This window comes from Amia ocellicauda, chromosome 12, assembly GCF_036373705.1.
Source record: "Amia ocellicauda isolate fAmiCal2 chromosome 12, fAmiCal2.hap1, whole genome shotgun sequence".
Lineage (NCBI taxonomy): Eukaryota > Metazoa > Chordata > Actinopteri > Amiiformes > Amiidae > Amia > Amia ocellicauda.
In genome coordinates this window covers 21,281,705-21,305,154 of record NC_089861.1, presented here as the reverse complement: position 1 = coordinate 21,305,154, position 23,450 = coordinate 21,281,705, and the positions used below count along the sequence as shown (strand labels likewise).

The 23,450-nt window shown below is 38.8% G+C and overlaps 1 protein-coding gene across 1 annotated transcript; it reads right to left on the bottom strand.

Moving 5' to 3' along the window:
• Positions 1 to 586: 586 nt before the first annotated feature.
• On the bottom strand, positions 587 to 23,306 carry LOC136764017 (protein mono-ADP-ribosyltransferase PARP14). Its single transcript, XM_066717847.1, has 13 exons — positions 23,170 to 23,306; positions 18,379 to 18,563; positions 18,114 to 18,281; positions 17,278 to 18,012; positions 16,746 to 16,985; positions 12,536 to 12,760; positions 11,249 to 11,306; positions 8,758 to 8,904; positions 8,089 to 8,148; positions 3,674 to 4,309; positions 3,285 to 3,421; positions 2,405 to 2,582; positions 587 to 2,036 (listed from the first exon to the last, which is right to left on the bottom strand). The coding sequence occupies exons 1-13, from the start codon at positions 23,282 to 23,284 to the stop codon at positions 1,750 to 1,752; spliced, it is 3,171 nt and encodes a 1,056-aa protein (XP_066573944.1). The 5' UTR covers positions 23,285 to 23,306; the 3' UTR covers positions 587 to 1,749.
• Positions 23,307 to 23,450: the final 144 nt, after the last annotated feature.

Sequence of the window (23,450 nt, the reverse complement as noted above, 5' to 3'; positions counted from 1 at the left end):
AGACCGAGGGAGACTGACAGTTATTTTGTGTTTCTTCCATTTGCGAATAATCGCACCAACTGTTGTCACCTTCTCACCAAGCTGCTGGCGATGGTCTTGTAGCCCATTCCAGCCTTGTGTAGGTCTACAATCTTGTCCCTGACATCCTTGGACAGCTCTTTGGTCTTGGTCATGGTGGAGAGTTTGGAATCTGATTGATTGCTTCTGTGGACAGGTGTCTTTTATACAGGTAATGAGCCGAGATTAGGAGCACTCCCTTTAAGAGAGTGCTCCTAATCTCAGCTTGTTACCTGTATAAAAGACACATGGGAGCCAGAAATCTTGCTGATTGATAGGGGATCAAATACTTATTTCCCTCATTAACATGCAAATCAGTTTATAACTTTTTTGAAATGCGTTTTTCAGGATTTTTTTGCTGTTATTCTGTCTCTCACAGTTAAAATACACCTACCATTAAAATTATAGACTGATAATTTCTTTGTCAGTGGGCAAACGTACAAAATCAGCAGGGGATCAAATACTTTTTTCCCTCACTTTAACCTCCTGGAAGCCCTTCTAACCTGCTTTATATAGTCCAGCACCTGGCTCCATCACTTCTTAGAAGATTCCATATTATTCCCCCATTGTATCAGTAATTAAAAAAAAAAAAAACATTAAAACAACAATAGCAACATTCATACCATGCAGACATGACCAATCATTACATTTGATTGTACCATATGTAGTCCAGGCTGGAGTACTGACCAGAATATGAAAATCATTTTCATGATCACTATAAATCACTCATAATCACTCCCCTCATTTCATAATCACTACCCTTCCCATAGATTTAACATTAGGCACGTCCCCCTATTCTGCAATAATGAACATGCACTCTATGTGTGTGCCTGTTTAATCACAGACCACTGTTATGGGAGGGTTGAAGCAATATAAAATATAAAAAGACATACAGTAACCAGTTCAACTCCCAAAACTTTAATCAGAGTCTAAGTCTAAACAAAAAGGTAAAAAGTTGTAGTCTTCTCTGTTTATCTGCATCCATCTTTATGTCTCTCTCTCTCAGTTAGGAAAAAGTATTTTACTTTCAGAAACAGTAAATTTTTCTCACTGTATTTATTGTGAAGGGCTTCAGAGAGCCAGGACACAGAAGCACTCCACTGTATCTTCCTACTTCTGAATTTAGACCATAATTTGACAGATATATATAGACAAAGATTGGTGAAAAACAACCACATATAAGGAACATGCAAACAAAGCTAAATTAAAGTAAAAGTAGCAATATACTGCTTTTGTAGTCTTGGGGTTATCATGTCAAAAGTGTATCTGGAAAATAGGTAATCAAGGCTCATGCAGCTGTGTTTAGATATATTTCAATAAACCAGGCTCTACTGACTAAAGAACTTCCTAATCACTCTAATTTTGTACATTGGGGTTTGCTGTGTGATGTCATTGAACATTCTTGGAGGCCAGAAATTTATGCAATGCACACATTATATGAGCTCATACTGACGTGTATAATTGTGATTGGTCAATTTCATCTTTTAAAACTCCAAGAAGAAGGAAAAGAGTAGATGAAGACTTTTCTCAAGACCAATTCTAACATCAATTGCCTAATAAGAACTGTGCCACAGATCTGTAAGCAGCAGAGATTAATAAGGTATTATATATCTTATATACCTTTTGATAGGTATAATTAAAAGTCAGTTCTTTATATAAATGCCCACATTCCCCTCCTGATGTATTCTGGGGTCACTTGAATGTGATAAGGTAGTCTGGGTAAGCCTGGCTGTCGTGGAAAACAATGAACATGTTTGGTTTCAGTAGGTTGTCTACCAGGCTGTCATAGCGGTCATCTATGTCTGCAGGGGTGCGTGGAGGGGGAACTTTCATGCCCTCCTCCCCCTTGGTGTAGTGTCCAGTCAGCACCCGGACTACATACATGTGCTGCAGGCCATCGGCATCCGGTTTCGCATAACTCTCATGGACGGAGTAGCTGGCATGTACTGCAAAGTAAACTCCGAGGCCGTAATACGTCCCTTTGAAAAGAAAAGTAAAACAGACTTTAGACCAGGGATTTTAACATCCATTCTCCAAGATACAAAAAGTATTAGATAATAGAAGTCTGTCTTGTAGTGTTTTTATCAGAATATTTACATTGAATATTTAATGTGATTGTTCAATCATAATTTCATCCTCGTATGCAGTCTAATATCCAGACTAGTACTGATACATATACTACATGGTGGTTAAGTGTAAAAACCACTTGAGGCTGGAAAATAAGTTTGTGATTCTTGACTACACAATAATCATATATTTTCTCCTTTTCAGGGATCCTTGTGGGGGAAAATCAGCCGAAAACTAGCCCTTTAACCTTCCCTCTTTATCCCTCTGTATGCTATTTTACCATTCTGTCCAGCAAATCTCCTGTTGAAGCCATCCTTCTCAATGGAACTGCAGGCCTCCTGTGTGGTGCCGTGGTACAGACTCTTCTCAAAGACAGCACTTACACCGTTCTTATCCTCAAACCGCTTTCTCTGCACTTCATAGCTCTGTCGCAGACGCACATTCTGCACTCTCTCGATCTGAAACAGAGACAAACAAAAATGCTACATCTATAGCAGGTAATAAGACATAAATGTAATTATTGAAATACAAATTACCACTTTTGATGTTACCTTAGTATTATGTACTGGTTGTAATATGGACTCTAAGGAAGATGAGACTGAAAACCAACACCTTTGATTTGATGTTCAAAGATAAAATACTTGTTCCTAATTGTAATAGATTTAATACACTTTACAGATTGCCTTTTGAGTCATCTCACTTTTGCTTTTACTGGAGTGCTCTATTCTATAATTATAATTATATTACATTACACTGTATTATAATTTATTATACACTAATCACTATTTCAAAGATGTGTGGGCCTCAGCAACACACCTCAGCTGTGTAGTTCAAGCTGACTCTATGGGTTCTTTCAATAAAGTAATGGAATTATATCATTAATTAACAACTACATGTTGAAAAATGTTATAGTAAATTTACAATATAAGAGAGGTAACATTCAGAACCAGATTAGCAAAATGGTCTGAACAGTACCTTTATTACATTCTGAACTTAATATAAAATCTTCAACGTGTGATGCTGAAAAGAGCAGAAACTGAAATATTTAAAACTTATTGTGTTTTCTTTTTAGTTTATTATTACCAGTATATTGAATTGCAAAGAATACCAGTCACTGGAAACTGTCCTCTATAGTGTTTAACTTGAAGCTAGGTACTCACTTTTATTACAGTTTTGCCTGCCGTCTTCAGAAAGCCATTTTTCACTCTTTGGTACTCTGAAGAGCTGGGCTGTAGTTCCACTTTCTTTAAGGTCTCTCTATTGCCCATATTATCCCAGTACAGTGGGACTGTAAAATCTAAATTGGGACAGTAATAATATTCAGCCAAAAAATAGACCCATTCCATGACAGGATGATCAAAGCACAGAATACCAAAACAGACCATGTCTAGCCTATATCCTGCTTCTTGTTAACATTGTTATACCTGTAAGATGCTAAAATGCTCTTAGATTGCAAAATTAACGGTACAGTAAATGCAATATAGAGTAAGTCCACATGAATGCATTAATTTACACAACATGTTGGTAGAAAGAACCTCCTTTTGCCCACCTGACTGGCTCTCCAGCCTTTTTATTCTCATGGCCTGAGCCGTTCTCTCATTGGTGGCCTCCATTTTCTGAAGATCTATGCAGAGTTTTCCCCCACTTGCATCCATAACTGCTGATGACCCCCCTGTCTCCAGCAGGTAGTTGGCCTCTCTGGGGAAGTGTTCCCAATCTCCATTCTTCTCAAGGCACCACATAACTCTGGACCACATACAATTCTGCTCCTTCACTGTCATCTCCCTCAGCAGGCCTTCGTGAAGAGTCCTCTGAAACAGTTGCAACAAGTAATTGACTCTGGGTTTCAGCCCTTTTAAAATGACTGTTCCATCAGATCTCTGTTCCAATTGCACATCTAGGCTAGAAGCACTTTGCACAATGGTTTGGATGTCCTCCTCAGTAAGTCTGGACAGGTCCTCTTTGGGAAATTCTTGTTTGTCAACTTGGCTGTCAAACAAGGACTGCACTCTCTCCTTAGCTTTTCTCAGATTGTCTCCCTTCTGCCCAATGATTTCAAAGACAGCTGTCGTGGAAGGTCTCTGTGTGGCGGATAACAGTCCACAGAGATTAATTGTTGGATTTTCTGTGTAGGCAGGAACAGCTGTTTCTTGCACAGCATGCTTCATCTGAAACTTGGACTGGGCTGCAGAAATAAGGAAAGTATCAAAGAAAGAGTCTGTCCCTACCCATGACTTGTTGTTTCCATATTAAATATACATTTATTTTTAGGACATTTACAATACAAAGACCCATTTTCCATTACTTTTCAAATTTGTTTCTATCTACTATTTCTCTTTATTTTTTCAACAATTTTTGCTATCCTAGCTTGTAACAGTTTTTATATTTTACTCTTATAATTACTCTCTCTTTAGTGAAGTTCCAGTCTGGTCCTTTGACACATCACTACTGTTAAAATGTATGATAATTAAAGGACATTTGAAAGATACAATTTGGATAAAGGTCCAGTATGTGCAGATCATTCATACTTTCACTGTATTGAGCCTACCAGAAACTGCTGTGTTGGTGGTTGCTGTCATGAAGTGATGCTGTACTGCAGATTTGAAGTCGTTAAACACATTAATCTTCAGAAGGATGACACGAACACTAGAGACGTATTTAAAGGATCCGGTGCTGACTGCTGAAGAGATCCCATCAAGGATTGATTTAGACACCACCATGGAATCCAGTCCACCTGTGCCTATCAAAAAAAAAAGTGTAGTGTTAATTTTTAGTTCTGTTCACCGTAATGGGCAGAGTTAAATTTGGGTATAAAACTCTGAATGAAAACAACTCTAGGCAAAAACTGTAAGAAAACAATACTAGGAAACCAGTTTCAGACTGCATTTCACTGTACATAAACTTTACACATGGATAAATTAATCTGAAAACATATATTCTTGATGACTTATGTATTGGAAGCACACTACGGGCACGATATTCAAACTTTGTGCATTTCCCTCACAAAAAATGTGTGCCTTGCAAAACAAATTGCCCAAAGTCTAAGGGCAACATTGAAATTAAGATTTTGTTTCATGTGCCTCGCAAATCTGTTTGTGCTTCGCTAAACAGGGTTTAGAATATTGCAAATAATGCACATTTTTGCTTGATAGCCATTTGTAAAGTGCATTCCCCTCTGCAAGGTGCGCAAACCCTACAAATATCGGGCCCTATATGTATCTATTGGAGCTCCATTCCTATCCAAATCTAAAATATCTCCTCGATTAAGACCTTTTTTTTTTTAATAGTTCTTTATTTGTTATGTACTGTCATGATCTTTCATGATTTTGTAGTTGCAACTCTATAACTTAACTTGAATAATGCATCTTTCAAATAATTGCAAAATATTTATAACAATAATAATCATAAGAAGAAGAAGATGAGGAAGAAGGATACACAGTTATTTTAGTTATTTTCACACAGAGAGTTGTTATTTCACACAGCTGACAATTTGGGAACCTTCAAAAATAGACTAGATGTGATCATTGGACACCAATGGACACCAAATGGTCAAATGGCCTCCTCCTCGTTGTAAACTTTCTTATGTTCTTATGATGTTCTTATGATGAAGACTCATCTGTTCAGTCTCCGTTTTTCTAGCCCATAGTGCCGCCGGTGTGCCGTGGACATGCAATTGCACAACTGTCTTTGGAAATGTCCTGCACTGCATGACCAGTATCTGAGCACGACTGCCCTCTTGTCTTCCAGCAACAGCCCCCTCCGAGGGTCCAACAAGGCACTTCGTCCCCCACCATGGAAGTCTGATGAGGCACAACCCACCCCAGAGGCACCTCACCACGGAGGGTAGAAGGGGCATCCACACCCAAGGTCTGAAGAGCCATCGCAACCCAAAGTCTGCTGATGGTCCAACCCCCCCACCCCTGATGGCCAGCGAAAGGCCTCCTCCAGAGGGAAGACCACAGCCAGCAGCACCGATAAATAACTTTCTGATCTCCTTGCTGCTGTAATAACTATACTGCCTGGAGGAGAGGCAACCATTAGGCCTAGGCCCTAAGCCGTGGACCCCCAGAGATAAATTTTCTCCTACATGCCATCCATAGGAGTTTTTTAGTTTTTCTCTCCTCCGTGCCTAAATGGTTTATTTACTTAAATGTTCACTCACTTTATTCTAGATCATGTAAAATGTTTACAGGTCTATATTTTATTTTATTGTATTTATGTATTTTATTTTGCTGTACGTTTGTTGATGATTGATGTTCAATGTGGACAAAGATATGAACTCACCAGCACAAATAGCAGGCACTGCGACTGACTGGAAATAGTTTTGCTCACACAGCAACATGATCTTGTGGATAAGATTCTTTATCACATTGGGATTCTTCTGCCCACACACATGCATGATAGATTTACATGGGAAACTGCCTGGTTTGGTTTGCCAGATGTCACCAGAATCCACTTTGGCTGAGAGAGAGAGATTTGGTTATACAAAAGATTTAGTTTATAGCCTTGATCAAGGATTTAGACTCTCCAATCTGCACAATCATGCATGTAAATTCAACATTCATTTAAAGCACAATATAAATCAAAATGCAGTTAACACCAACAACTCAGTAAATAAGTATTAGCCTATGAACACAGATAAAATGGCAATGTTACAAACTGACAATGAAGTTTCAATTCCAGACAAAATATTCACTTCACGTTGTGTACACAATTTTGCATTTTGGTCCAAAATGAGAATTAATAAAATATGAATAATAAACATAATAATGATAATACAGTTATCTTTCAAGTGAAACATAACTCCCAAAGGGGACTATGGGAAATTGCCTATACAATGGGAATGGGTGAAAACCACTGCATTTCAAATCTGCTGATTTCAGGCCCCTTGCCTGCTTTGAGATTATTTGCTTTGAGATCACTAGCTGGTCTATTAATACCCCAAGCCTGGTTGAGGGTTCTCTTCCCCGTCAGTTACCTATTCTAGTCTGAAGCTGTAGGTTAAGTTCAGATATTTCTTGATCATTTTTCCCCATTACCTTGCTTTTTCAGTCTCCCACGTAATGCCTATTATTATTTTTTATTTTATTTTATTATTATTATTATTTCTTGGCAGACACCCTTATCCAGGGAGACTCACAAAATAAGGACAATACAAAGTGCCTAGAGTAAAGTCTATACTGTATTCGTCTCACCTGACACTGAGCTCGGTGCTGATACTGGTCATAGCCACTTCAGTGCTTTCCACACACTTGGTGCAGTCAGTGCCTTGCTGCACCTTCCCCAGTCAGTGCACCTCAAGAAGAGGCACACAATGCTCAGTGCATTTTGGCACTTGATGCATCTGTACAGGTGACAAATGCACAGGGGCCTATTGGCAGCTTTGAAAGGCAATTGTAGGCAATGTCTATTAGTCCTCTTTGGGAGTTTTCTTTTTCAGATAACTGTGGTTGGTTTTGTTGTAGGACAACCATAACAGGAAAGTGGAATATATCTGACTGAAATGTTTTAAGTACTTTGTGGTGAGTGAGTTAAAGCAGGTTTGTCCCCATATTGAGATACATAGGATTTTCTAAATCAGTTTAGGATAGACTGGAGAAGTTGGGAAAATGTGGCTACTTGAGATAAAGGAAGTGCTTCTGTAATACCAATATAGGAAAAATCTTATCCTAGAAGATAAGGTAGGAAGGCAAGTTAAGACATTATTCTAATATTGCCCCAGATTTCTGTAAATTGACTTAAATTAATTTACCTAATTAACAAATACCTAGCATATGTTCCCATTTTGCAATTGGTGATATAGAGTGATCTGTAAAATATACATGAGAGTGTCTGAGACCCAAATTGCATGAGACAAATCCTCAGTTTTTTTTTATAATAATACAGTTACTATCTTTTTTCTGAAAAACTTCAGCTTAAACTTCTTTCCCCTGCCATTTGATATGCAATCTGTCAAAAACTAACCTGATTCCACCTCCCTTTGGACAGTCACTCCTGCTACAGACAGAATATCCTTGCACACACCTATAGGGAATGAAACAAAATGACAATTACTTCTAACCCACAAGACCAACCATGAAGAGAAAGTAAAGATATTACATTGAACACATTTAACATAATATCAACAGCACCAAAAACATGAATATAGATCATCTCACCCAATTTAAAAATATTTGGCATATATTTATGTTTTCTATGTAATTATGTATTGGTGTGTAAGAATATATGACAGTCAAACCCCTATGCAACTAGGGCAAATATAAAGCTACTGTATATTATCATTTCCTATGCAGGATTCAATTTAACATGCTCACTTTGGTCTCCTGGACTAAATAACTTACTACTATCCTATTACTATATTAACATTTAATTGTTATTATTACTTTTCCAGAACAATTTAAAAATGGCATGTGATATTCTAAGCAGAAACAACAAAAGGGGATTGTCCTATATTAAAAAGAAAGAAAGAAAAAAGAAAAAGTCAGCAAGTAAGAAAGAAAGTGAACAAGAAAGCAAACAAGAAAGAAGGAAAGAAAGCAAGTAAGAAAGAAAACATACAATATGGATTAATAAAATTCAGATTATGAAAATCAGAACTTTGATGTGTAATTGTACAATCACCCACTAGTCTACCTGCGTGGTTGGTTGAGAAGTCAGTGGAGTTGACGATAACATCTGTGGTTTCATTTAAGATGTTGCCAAACACGAACTGCACCCGCACCCTGCCCACAGCCACAGTGATCTCATCAAGGTCCGAGGTGATGGAGTGGAAGAAGGATGCTGTGAAGGATAACGATGGGTCAGTGTAGCATCACAGGTAACACAATACCTTCTGACAACATTGCATGAAGTCCAATGGTCTGCATTTCAGCTCTAACAAGTACAGTATAAGGTGTTAAAGCCCTGCAGGAATGCTACTAACTGAGTATACAATAGTACTGAAAGGAAATGGTTGAATATTGTTTTCATACTTTACAATGTTATATTAACATGCAAATACTTAAAAACTATCTATATAACCATAAACACCCTACAGGTAAATATGTGCATCTATACTGGGCTTTGACTGGGCCACTCCAGGACAATGACTTTTTTGTTTTTAAGCCACTCCAGTGTGGCTTTGGCTGTATGTTTGGGTTCATTGTTCTGTTGGATCATCTCCCAAGTCCCAGGTCTCTTGCAGACTTCAGCAGGTTTTCTTCCAGGATTTCTCTGTACTTTGCTGCATCCATTTTGCCCGCTGTCTTTACAAGGTTTCCAGGCCCTGACACCAAGAAGCATGCCCATAGCATGATGCTGCCACCACCATGCTTCACAGTAGGGATGGTGTTCTCAGGATGATGTGCAGTGTTAGGCATGCACCAAAAAAGGCTTGCTCATCAGGATAGAATAGAATAGAACCATAGAATCATCCTCCACTTGGTATCAGAGTCACTCACATGCCTTCTGGCAAAGTCTAGCCGAGATCTGATGTCAATTTTTTTCAACAATGGCTTTTGATTTGCCACTGCTCCATAAAGGCCACTTTTGTGAAGCACCTGGGCTATTGTTGCAGTATGCACAGTGTCTCCCGGCTCAGCCATAGAAGACTATAACTCCTTTATTATTATTATAATTATAATTATTATTATTATTATTATTATTATTTTATTTTATTTTTTTCTTGGCAGATGCCCTTATCCAGGGCGACTTACAACATAAGTGCAAAACAAAGTGCAAAAATACAGTTCAATAAAGGCATCAATCATTACAAATTCAATGTACATAAAACATAGCAATTCAAAATAAAATACATTTTACAACTTCTAATTTGCAATTTACACAGGCAAGTACAGTAAGTGAGGTCCTACATTCTGGACGGTAAAAGCTAAGTGCTGTCAAGATGTGGGGTCACAGTCAGGGGCTACGGGAAAGGGATCAAGCAGGAAACAAATTAAAAACACAAGAAGCATAATAACAATCTGTGAAGTGCTATCTGACGGAGGTTAAAAGGACTAATATTATAAGTACTGTCTGAAAAGATGCGTCTTGAGTAAGCACTGGAATGATGTCAAGGACTCTGCTGACTCTTTAGAGTTGCCATAGGCCTCTTGGTGGCCTCCCTGAGGACGATCTGATCTAGGCAGATTCAGTTTTGCCATATTCTGTCCATTTCTTAATAAGGGACTTTACTGTGCTCAGTGCCTTGGAAATGTTCTTATATCCTACCCCTGATTAGTGCTTTGAAGAACCTTATTCTGGATTTGATTTGAATGTTCCTGCTTCTTCATGATACAGTTTTTAATAGGAACTATGGGATCTCCCAGAGACAGGTATATTTAACTTGAAATCATGTGGCACACCTTAATTGCATAGAGGTGGACCAGAGGTGGATTCAACTTCTTACCTGACTTCTAAAGACAGTTGTGCATAGCAAAGAGCATGATTACTTATGTATTCAATTATTTTCTGTTTTGTATTTGTAATTAATTTAGAACAATTTGCAGATTATATGTTTCACTTTGACATTATGAACATTTTCTGTGTTGATCAGTGGCAAAAACTCCTGATTAAATCCATTCTGATTTCATGTTGTAACACAATGAAACGTGGAAAAGTCCAAGGGGGGTGAATACTTTTGAGAGCCACTGTATATACTGTATATACATATACATATACAGTGCATACTAAACCTGCTTCCTCAGACAGTCTAATTTCAGCGTAAGATTTCAGAATATTCATTTGTGTTGTGTTGTAACACATTGTTTCATCCACAAAAAGATCAATATAGTTGCACTGTCACCACAGCCTTCACCAGGTGACCAAGTGTTAGGAGTTTCATGTTGAGAAGGTTTGGTGACAGCATTTGTTTTGCAACAACAGCGTTTCACTCTGTTCTCTCAGCACATATGTTGTTAGCTGGGATATGGTATGCTATAATGAATATAGCACAAATCAAACCACTAAGGCTAGGCAACCTACTCCTGTTTGTGATTGCTTTGGAAATAGCCAGCTCACAGGAAGCCACAGTCACAGCTCCACTGTCAAGTCAGCGAAGCCGAATTATATGTCAAAATTAAGAAGCTCACACTAACACAAGCCCCTAGTAGATCCTGGTTCAATTGTGGATAGTTCAGTCACTTACATGGTCCTGACTGGTTTGCCAAATCTAAGAAAAGTCCTTCCTGGGCATCTTGGATTGCCTGTAAGACATAATCACCTTAAAACACTCACTATGTAGTGAAAACACATTTAATCCTATGCCTTAGAATTTATTGATGAAATGGCAAACAAGGGGGTGACTGCTTTGGCCAAGAACAGAAAGAGATTCATACAAAATATTTCTAATGTAGGGCTGCGGGATTTTAGGGAATGCAGTTGTTACAAGGGGTCTTTGAAGTTATTATGAATAATAATAATAATAATAATAATAATAATAATAATAATAATAATAATAATAATAGATTATATAGCTTTTATTTATGGTCCCTTTCATGGTTATATAATTACTAAGAAGCAATGCTCTACATGAACATTAATATTAAAATTAATATAATGCTCTACAGCATTACAAAGGTTAATTATATCACTATATAATTAATTTACATATTAGAGTGAATTAAATCAAAGTATTAGAGATTATCAGAATAGTCTATTGGTAGCCTTTAATCTAAATAGATGCATCTTTAGAAGGCATCAAAAAGTTCTGCAGTTCTAAGGCTTATGAAAAACTAATTCCATACCAAGAGGATAAAGAATGAGCAGTTAGTCACCTGAGGGAAGCCAGTACTAAATCAACTTGTTGAAAAGGAGTGGAGTAGGTCAGTGGGTATATATGAGGAAACACAAGACTATAGACACTAAACAGACACTTAGTGAAAAGAGCAATGAATTAAGACAAGGTTATTAAATTGAATACAGGCAGCATGAGCAGCCAGTGTAGCATTTTACATATTTCCATTTGAGTGAAGAGAAAGTACTCAGAGTTGCAGCAGGCAACTTTTGACATGTGTTCTTCAGAAAGATACAGTGAGAGTACCAAGCAAGATATATGCTGAGAGGGAAAGAGAAGAATCAATTGGTAAAACAAGATTTATGGTATATTAGGAAGAAGGGGAGAGGGTGGTGGGGTCAAGGGATTTGAAAATAGAACATACAGAGAGGAAGGGGACATGTAGAGGAGGCTGAATTTTAGTTAAGGTCCAGCTGATGCAAATCCATCCAGGATGAGGTGGCAGGAAGATGCAAGTGGGAATTGGGAGGGAAAAGAGAGGAAGATCTGGGCATTCGCATTAATGCTAAGAAAATGAATCTCAGAAAATCATAGATGCCAAAGTGTGAGCATAGAAACGGAAAAGGAGTGAAAATCTGTAGTGATAGAACAAAGTAACAGTTTTCATATGCTAGGCAGCAGACACAAACTACCACTCACTTCTGCAGACTCCTGTTCACTTGGTTTGATGACAATGCGTATTGTGGACACATGTTTAGTCAGCCATGTCTGTTCAAATTGAGCGATTTCATCCGCCAGAAGCCTGACAGCTTCATCATGAGGGAAACCAAGAGCGATTCCTGGACCCATCACTGGAAAGGAAATAGAGTTCAGGGCCTGATTCTCGCAGACCTCCAGGACTCTCTTCAACCCTTTGCGGAGCGCCTGTAATGGAAAAATTATTCAAATTTCATCACCACATGTCTGAATGCCTGAATGTAGCTAGGAATGTTTTTTTTTTATCTGTTCCTCAAATATAGATATACAAAAAGGTACTAATTTTTCTGACAACATTTAAGAACATTGCTGAAAAGTGAACTTGATTGTGATATACAGAGTTGAATGAATGTATTTGTTATAATGTAATCTATTGCACTGTGGTGCAGGAGACTGGGTTTGAATCTCAAAACTCCCCAGGATGTTACTATATATACACTCACCTAAAGGATTATTAGGAACACCTGTTCAATTTCTCATTAATGCAATTATCTAACCAACCAATCACATGGCAGTTGCTTCAATGCATTTAGGGGTGTGGTCCTGGTCAAGACAATCTCCTGAACTCCAAACTGAATGTCTGAATGGGAAAGAAAGGTGATTTAAGCAATTTTGAGCGTGGCATGGTTGTTGGTGCCAGACGGGCCGGTCTGAGTATTTCACAATCTGCTCAGTTACTGGGATTTTCACGCACAACCATTTCTAGGGTTTACAAAGAATGGTGTGAAAAGGGAAAAACATCCAGTATGCAGCAGTCCTGTGGGCGAAAATGCCATGCTGATGCTAGAGGTCAGAGGAGAATGGGCCGACTGATTCAAGCTGATAGAAGAGCAACTTTGACTGAAATAACCACTCGTTACAACCGAGGTATGCAGCAAAGCATTTGTGAAGCCACAACACATACAACCTTGAGGCGGATGGGCTACAACAGCAGAAGACCCCACCGGGTACCACTCATCTCCACTACAAATAGGAAAAAGAGGCTACAATTTGCACAAGCTCGCCAAAATTGGACAGTTGAAGACTGGAAAAATGTTGCCTGGTCTGATGAGTCTCGATTTCTGTTGAGACATTCAGATGGTAGAGTCAGAATTTGGCGTAAACAGAATGAGAACATGGATCCATCATGCCTTGTTACCACTGTGCAGGCTGGTGGTGGTGGTGTAATGGTGTGGGGGATGTTTTCTTGGCACACTTTAGGCCCCTTAGTGCCAATTGGGCATCGTTTAAATGCAACGGCCTATCTGAGCATTGTTTCTGACCATGTCCATCCCTTTATGACCACCCATCCTCTGATGGCTACTTCCAGCAGGATAATGCACCATGTCACAAAGGTCGAATCATTTCAAATTGGTTTCTTGAACATGACAATGAGTTCACTGTACTAAACTGGCCCCCACAGTCACCAGATCTCAACCCAATAGAGCATCTTTGGGATGTGGTGGAACGAGAGCTTCGTGCCCTGGATGTGCATCCCACAAATCTCCATCAACTGCAAGATGCTATCCTATCAATATGGGCCAACATTTCTAAAGAATGCTTTCAGCACCTTGTTGAATCAATGCCACGTAGAATTAAGGCAGTTCTGAAGGCGAAAGGGGGTCAAACACAGTATTAGTATGGTGTTCCTAATAATCCTTTAGGTGAGTGTATATAACTTCAAAGCATCTGTGCACTGCAGTATCTTCACTCCCATGAGGTGCTGGCCCAAATAAGGCAAAAATATATAATTAAAAGTAGATTTTCTAGATTGTAGTTCATTTTGATACACAGTTATCTCGTGTATCAAATGGAGAAATGGCCACACATTCATATTTAACACTGTAACAATTTAAAAACTTCATAGTTTAACTTCAAGTTGGAAAAAGAAAGCTGTATATTCTCAATCACGGTAGATTGATAAGACTGTACAATACTTAATTTAATTGCCTACATGAATCCGTTGCATTAGGTTATCTTTTTTTATTTGCAGATACCCTTACCCGTGGGCAACTTACACAAAATACAATTTTACAGTAAGAGCAGATTTACTCAAGTACTAAGAACTGCAACTTTAACTATGCATATAAAGTAACCTAGTAAGAGTACATATACTTACATATAGTAAGTGTAGCTAATGTACACACATCTCAATAAACAATTTGTATAGTTGCTGTTGTTTTTAAACAATCCATTCAGCATGTACAATTGTATGAGACAACCATGCACCATGCAGAAGCACTAAACTCGCTCCTGTTTGCAGCAGAGCGCAAGTATGGGCTCAAATTAGCGCTGTAAGTATCGCATTAAAAAATATATATATTGTAAACAAAACAAAAACGAGAAAAAAATTATGCTGATATCAAAAATAAAAAAATCGAATGCAAAATTTTTAGAATTGTAAACAAAAAAAATGTATCGAAAGCAAAAAATGTTAAATCAAGAGCAAAACTCTGACACGCTTGCCTGCAGCCGCTGTCTTTGCTTGCAATGCTGCAATTTTTGTTTTCACTGCCAGTTTCTTTGCTTTCGTTTTTTTTTTTTCGATAACGAGTTTTGGCGCTGTTTTGCCGTGAGGGCGGGATTTACAGGGAGGCGTGGATCATGGGTCTCCATTGGTCCAGTAGGTTTGAGTGACGGTTCTTCCTAACCTAATCAGTGAGCAGGGTGGGCTGGTCTGGTGATCTCTGTGTGGGATGGGACTCGATTGTCTCGGTATCAACAGCAGACCCGATTCAATGACTCCTTAAACATCTTGTGTGTGCAGAGACCTGCAGTCAAAAGCTGGACAATCACTTTTTTGCTTTGAAGTTTGTTTTTTTTGCTTTCGATTTTTTTTTGTTTACAATTCTATACATTTTGCATAATTTTTTTTATTTTTGATCTCACCATTATATTGTTTACAATTTACAATTTTTTTTTTTTAATGCGATACTTATGGTGCAAATTTGACCCCATTCGTGTTCTCTATTGACAATGACGTGCTTTGCGCTGCAAGCGAGTGATCACGCGCTCCTGTAGGCAGATAGCGGGGATTGCTGCTGGTGCATGCGCACTTCCATCAGGTCACATGAATCCTTGTGGTCACTGAATTGTAGGGGCAGATTTTAGGGGCAATGTGTGAGACTTATACCTGCCACAAGAATACAGGTTACTGCACTGCTTTACAACATGGACAATTCATAACCGGCCTGAAAAAAAACATTATGACAATGCTACACAGCTACATGCACAGCTACATGCACAATACCCATCGATCTAATGCAACATACAACAGTTGCTAATTACCAAAATAACACTTACCCATGCCAATACAATGCATTTCCAATCGTAGAAAGCAAACAATACTGTACACTGCACTACCACGACTTATTGGTGCACTGCAGCTCGGACACAGGTACTCATGCCCTTTCAGATCAATACTCACTTCTCTTTGCCGTGTGCTTGGAGCAGGGTCTCCATGTCCTTCTGTTTCTCCCATAACTCATCAAACTCACCGGCATGTTTTTCCACGCAATTGCTAAACTATTAATTTTGCATACCCATTACTAACGTTAGATTTTTTTTTTTCATGCAGCTGCGTGGTGAAACTTTTTTATATTATTATATATTATTATATTATTATATATATTACTTTGAAAACAAACCTAAATGGTCAAATTGACCCCACCTTTCTACTGTGTGAAGGCCAATCAAAATATGTTTTTTCCCAAATGGTAAAATGTGTGTGACTGATGTATGAATGGTGCTATGGAATTGCAGAATGAAGCATATAGCTGGTTTAATATTCATATTTATAACCTACCGGAAGTAACAGTAATTAATATTTAATAATTAATGACAGTATCGTTTGATTATATATTGACTATTACAGACAGGCATTTGTATGCATCTGTAATGTAATCTACTAATGTAATTTTAAAAAGTATTTGCAACTGAAGTGTTTTATGTTGTATTAAGTTGATAGAACATTATGTTTGATTTAATCAAATAACCATTTTGCCCAACTTTTCTGAATCATTGTTTCATTGCTGTGCATTAACTGCATATATACATACATGTTACAGGATGTTTCTCATTATGCACATGCACATGCACCTGTGTATTGTAAATTGTATTCCAGATTGAAGCTAAATGTTTTTTTTGTTGCTTAAATCCACTCGGATGTGCTTACCTCCACAGCCTTTCCTTGATGTAGCCCATCCCACCTGATACACTGAATGAAGCAGATCTGTTTGCAGGCCAGACCAGTGACCCCATTCATTTCTATCACATCCCCAGGCAGAATTTGTTTCCCTTGAACTGTGTGAGCAAACCTGGACTTGAGCTGGTCCCCTCCTTTCTGAACAAAAGATTTTCCAACTTTGGTGGAACGCAGTTCTGTATTGATCATATGGGCCACCAAAATATCCACCTGCCGATGACAAACCAGTAACAAGAATTTATATTTCCTTCAACATCTATGTTGCAAAGTGCGAACCATACCTTACTATGAAAAGCACAATAAAATGATTTTACATGTAGCTGGACCAAACAACTATATATATATATATATATATATATATATATATATAAAGGGGTGGATTATAAATACTTTAATAATGCTTAGAACATTATTATACTTATGTCTATCATTTAAAATAGACTGGCACAAGAAAAGAAAAGTCACAAATTCAGACCAATGGTATATAATAATTGTTCATTACCTGTTGGTCTTCAAGGTTTCCCAGCACGACTTCCAATCTGCTACAGACATCTGGTGCTAAAGTATCATGGGGTCTTGAAGACAACATGTAGTCTTGGTTTCCTTGTGACCTTAAGGTTGTGTCATCCTTCCACAGCCCTGACACACAGGCAGTCTGAAATGCACTGACGGTGTCCCTGCGAACATCCAACAGGGTGACAGACTGGAGGGTACGAGGCACCCTGCTGAAATTCCTCACCGTCTCCACAATGGTCTGAGCAGAAATGTGCACAGGCACACTATACAACCCCGAGCTCAGGCAGGGAATGGCCAGGGATTGGCAGCCTTCCTGCTCGGCTATCTCCAGGGACTCCCTGACAGCACACTCCAGGAGGCCTCGGACCTTATCCACTCCTTGTTCACCCTCCCATCTGGGCCCCACTGCGTGAATGACCATCTTGCAGGGCAGGAAGCCAGCGGTTGTCTTCACTGCCTTGCCAGCTGGCACCTGCCCCCTTCTCTTCACCCATTCTCTGCACTCGCTCTGTAACAACGGGCCCCCGGCTTGGCTGATGACCATAGCCACTCCACCAATGTGGTCTAAGTTCTCATTTGCGGCGTTCACAATGGCATCTACCTTCTCCTTGGTGATATCTCCTTGCCGGACCATGAGGGTAAGCCCTCCTTCCAGATGCATGCTGCACCAGAGCACTGTGGCATCTATAGCAGGAGCAGCTGGAGTTCTCCTTTTGTCAGTCTAATTAAGCAGTGGTGTGATCTACCGACAGCAACTACATCTTCATTTCCTTTGAAGAACTTGTAAGCCCCAGGCTCATTAATGGTCAGGATCTCCCAGACCAGAGTATCTAGAGCTCTCTTCAGGGCTGTCTTGAGCTCCATCACTATGCGGGTGGGTCCTGCAAGGTGGACAGCAGGGTAGGGCAAGCACTCTGTAGAAATATCCACTTGTGAACTGTCCAGATTGAGCTGATGCAACAGGTCATAGAAGTATTCTACCATTTCTGGCTTGGGCAGAGCAAGTGTTTCTTGTGTCACAGCCTTCTTTTGAATGTGGCTGAGGACTCCCTCTTTAATTCTGCATGAAGTGGTCCCTGTAGCCTACTATCTGGACATTGACCTTCCTAGAGGCAGCATCTTGGATATAATCAACCTGCACTCTCATCTTTGCCTGGTTCATCTGCATCTCACTTTTCAACAGGGATTCCTTCAGCTCTGAGAGGTTATCAGGGTATGTCAGTTTCCCCTCTATCCCCATGACTTCTTCTTCTCTGCTTTTTCCAGAGCCTCCTGGGAGAAACTGAACAATGTCAGGTTCAAGTCCACCTCCATTGTCATGGGGCTCTTCAAGTCTCTGCAGAACATGTCCATGTATTTCTGGGCACCACCACTTTTATCCAGAAAGGACACCAACAAAGGGCATAACTGGACTGTCCGTTCCTGGATTTGTTTAACCAGCTCCTGCAACTTAAGCCGCCCAGTTCTGATGTCATCAGTGAAGCCCTCAAGAATTAAGACAGCATGTCTTTCCTGGTTACCACAACACTGGGAAACTCTACTCCCAGTGCCTGCATGAAGTCATTCTCCACCAGACTGTACTGAGCTTGGGAAACCCTGAATTCTGTGCGGATGGTCCTCCTGACCAGGGCTTCCAGAATCCTGAGGCACTTATCTACATCTGTATGCATCCCCACGATTACTGTGAAGCCTTGTACCATTTCTGGGTAGATCCTCATGTTCTCAGAGCACAAGGAAGGTGTCCTCAGTAGGGTTTGTTGTTTAGCAGGTTCTTCTTCGAAGTGAATTTTGTATTTGTTATCAATGCCTTTGAATACTGTCTCCACTGTGGTCTCCCAATGTGAAGACGGTAGTTCTCCTTCTAAAGTCACAAACGCCTCTCCTGTGTCCACACTCAGCTTTGTAGAGAGAGGACAGCTGGCCCTGCAAGTCTCTGGAAGCCTGGGGACAGTCTTGCAGGTAGCGCAGGAGATAAGTGTCCAGTTTTAAGACCTTCTTAGGTGCTAGAGAAAATGCTATGTCAGTAGCAGATTCACATGTTGGGTCTAATCTAAATGTACCTACAGGTTAAAAAATGAAAAGTGAAATGCTCTTGTTATTTTTCAGAGACCAGTGATCCATATTTTTTGTGTTGGTGTTTTGTTCTTATTGTAGTCCTTCATTGTTTAAAGTGAAAGATGGATTAACAGAACCTCTAAAAGGTTGAAAATTAAATGGAAAATGTGTTGCCATTTATATATATATATATATATATAATTACTTAACCTAATATTATTATTAATAATGATAATAACGTATACATTTATGCATTTGGACTGTCTACTTCAAATGTGTTAATTACACCTTACTTGAAAGAAATCCTGGAACTTCATTGGCCTGGGAAAAAACAAAAACAAACTTAATTAGGAGACGAAGTAACAAACTATAACTGATCAAATCTTAGTAGGCTACTATGATCATGATTTCACTGACTATAGGGATGGCCCACCAGGGATTAATTAGTTAATCAACTAGTGATAAATTATGGGCACTGGGGCACAATCAGATGTTATTAAAAAATAAAATAATAATAATAATAATAATAATAATAATAATAATAATAATAATAATAATAATAATAATCCTGATTTACAGACATTCCCAGGTGTACATCATATGAAACTGATGACGAAATAATAATATAAATATTTTAATTAATATTTTCTTCTGAAAAAGATAATCATGATAACAATGTTAAAACCTATAATAATAGCCATAGGCCAATAACAACAATTGAAATCACTCACATAAATCAGTTCCTCTTTGCTTGTTATTATAAGATGTTACAGTCTTTCATTGCATGCAATGATCATGTGACCACCACCTCCAAGTTACAAACAGGAACTTACCCTAAGAGTTTTAGGGTTTTGGTAGGTTTGGTTTCAGAATTGGTGGGAATGTGTCCACTATGCCTATGGAGCTGGGCAAAAGTTATTGGGGGGGACTATTCAATGTTCTCTCAACATTGGTGGGGACTTGTCCCCACTGTCCCCCCTTAAACCTAAGCCTATCACAATTGCTAAAATAAATCACCCAGAAACACCTTTCAATTTTAAATAGGCACTTGGAAATGTAATGAAATACTGCAAGAGTACTAACTCTCCAAACTAAAGGGGTATTCACTCTTGTCTGATATTCTGTTTCCCTGGATAAGCTCCACTAGGAGCTAGGGTTTGTTGGTATGGTATATCAATTCTCACACCACATCTACTGTTCTCTGCATCAGTTTCCCTAGAACCCACCTATTAAAAAAGACCAGCACCATGGCTGTGAACACAAACAGCCATCCTTAAATATACATAGGCTATGCACCTGCTTTATGCAATAAAACAAAACAAAAAAACATACAAACAGCCAAGTTACAAAAAAGAATTCTCCCTCACATGTGACCCATCTTTCCAGTAAGGCAGCCAACACAATTAAATAACAAAACATCCCATATATAAATAGAGGTTTGAGTTTGCAGAGCCTTGTACTGGATTCTCAGGATTGTATTTATTTGCATTTATTTATTTATTTATTTATTGGCAGACGCCCTTATCTAGGGCGACATACAAAACATAAGAGCAATACAATACAAGTGCAAAAATACAGTAGAGTATTTAGAAATTCTCCCACTATTTTTATGAGGTGATAAGACTGCACAGGAATGGTAGGAATCTCGACATCTCAAATTACTTTGATTGTAAATTTTAAATGTCACTCCCAGACTGGTATGGCAACTTTTTGCTTCTTTTGCATAAGCAGAGATATTATCAGTAAAAACAAAAAGGACTGTATTCTTGTTATGTTTACCAGGAAGTTGTGTGTTCCTAAACAATGTACAGCAGTGCTAAATAAATAATTATATTAAATTCAAAATATAATCTTCATATATATATATATATATATATATATATATATATATATATATATATATATATATATATATATATATATATATACACTCACCTAAAGGATTATTAGGAACACCATACTAATACTGTGTTTGACCCCCTTTCGCCTTCAGAACTGCCTTAATTCTACGTGGCATTGATTCAACAAGGTGCTGAAAGCATTCTTTAGAAATGTTGGCCCATATTGATAGGATAGCATCTTGCAGTTGATGGAGATTTGTGGGATGCACATCCAGGGCACGAAGCTCCCGTTCCACCACATCCCAAAGATGCTCTATTGGGTTGAGATCTGGTGACTGTGGGGGCCAGTTTAGTACAGTGAACTCATTGTCATGTTCAAGAAACCAATTTGAAATGATTCGACCTTTGTGACATGGTGCATTATCCTGCTGGAAGTAGCCATCAGAGGATGGGTACATGGTGGTCATAAAGGGATGGACATGGTCAGAAACAATGCTCAGGTAGGCCGTGGCATTTAAACGATGCCCAATTGGCACTAAAGGGCCTAAAGTGTGCCAAGAAAACATCCCCCACACCATTACACCACCACCACCAGCCTGCACAGTGGTAACAAGGCATGATGGATCCATGTTCTCATTCTGTTTATGCCAAATTCTGACTCTACCATCTGAATGTCTCAACAGAAATCGAGACTCATCAGACCAGGCAACATTTTTCCAGTCTTCAACTGTCCAATTTTGGTGAGCTTGTGCAAATTGTAGCCTCTTTTTCCTATTTGTAGTGGAGATGAGTGGTACCCGGTGGGGTCTTCTGCTGTTGTAGCCCATCCGCCTCAAGGTTGTACGTGTTGCGGCTTCACAAATGCTTTGCTGCATACCTCGGTTGTAACCAGTGGTTATTTCAGTCAAAGTTGCTCTTCTATCAGCTTGAATCAGTCGGCCCATTCTCCTCTGACCTCTAGCATCAACAAGGCATTTTCGCCCACAGGACTGCCGCATACTGGATGTTTTTCCCTTTTCACACCATTCTTTGTAAACCCTAGAAATGGTTGTGCGTGAAAATCCCAGTAACTGAGCAGATTGTGAAATACTCAGACCGGCCCGTCTGGCACCAACAACCATGCCACGCTCAAAATTGCTTAAATCACCTTTCTTTCCCATTCAGACATTCAGTTTGGAGTTCAGGAGATTGTCTTGACCAGGACCACACCCCTAAATGCATTGAAGCAACTGCCATGTGATTGGTTGGTTAGATAATTGCATTAATGAGAAATTGAACAGGTGTTCCTAATAATCCTTTAGGTGAGTGTATATATATATATATATATATATATATATATATATATATATATATATGTATGATTAAATATAATCATGAATTTAACATGTGATTACACGACTACTGCAATATACAAGTTCCAAAGTAGTTTCATATCAATTTATGTTGTGATTGCTTGTATGCAAAATGTTCAATAGAAATCCTTTGAATATGCACCAGTGCTTCTGCCATATCACTGTCGTCCGCTCATTCAATTTATTTACCGTGTGAGTAGGACAAGATTGCGTCGGCGTCTGTTGCTGTGCATGGGAACTTCGCACGGACAGACTGAGCACCCCGCTAGATATGGTGATCTTGTGATCCTTTTGTTCCAGCACCCTGGACTGAGCTTTAATGAAAAATAAAAGTTTAAATTAGACTACTACTTTACCATTTCTGCTACTACTTCCAACATTATATTTCACCAACAACAAAATGCAAATCATAACATTTGACATGACTATCATTAGGTAAGCCTACAACACATGCTTTCACTTTACCACCATAGCCTGACAATTAATGATGTTTCTACAATACACTTAATAAATTGCCTTATAAGTTACATAGGTAGTTAAGGGTGTTTAAATCAGAAGATAAACAAAAACCCACCATCTTTTTCCTTGAAACCAATCTTGTAGCAGTTGCCACCAATTTCCTCTATTCACCACACTCGCCTCCTTGTGATTTTCTCTTGATGTTAAAATATGCCTTGATTTTCAACTTATCTTTCTCTTCCAGGTGTGGGACATTGAAGTACACAAAGAACGGATATTTATCCATATCTCTCTAAAACCGTTTGAACAGCGAACAGCGAAGTATTTTCTGTTATTAATATGTGCCTTCAATATTTATTGTAGCTTCATGTTAATGGTCTCCAGGTAAGTCTATACACATGTCCTTCTAAACAAATCAGCTTACACCACTCCCTGAAACTGTTTGTTTGTAT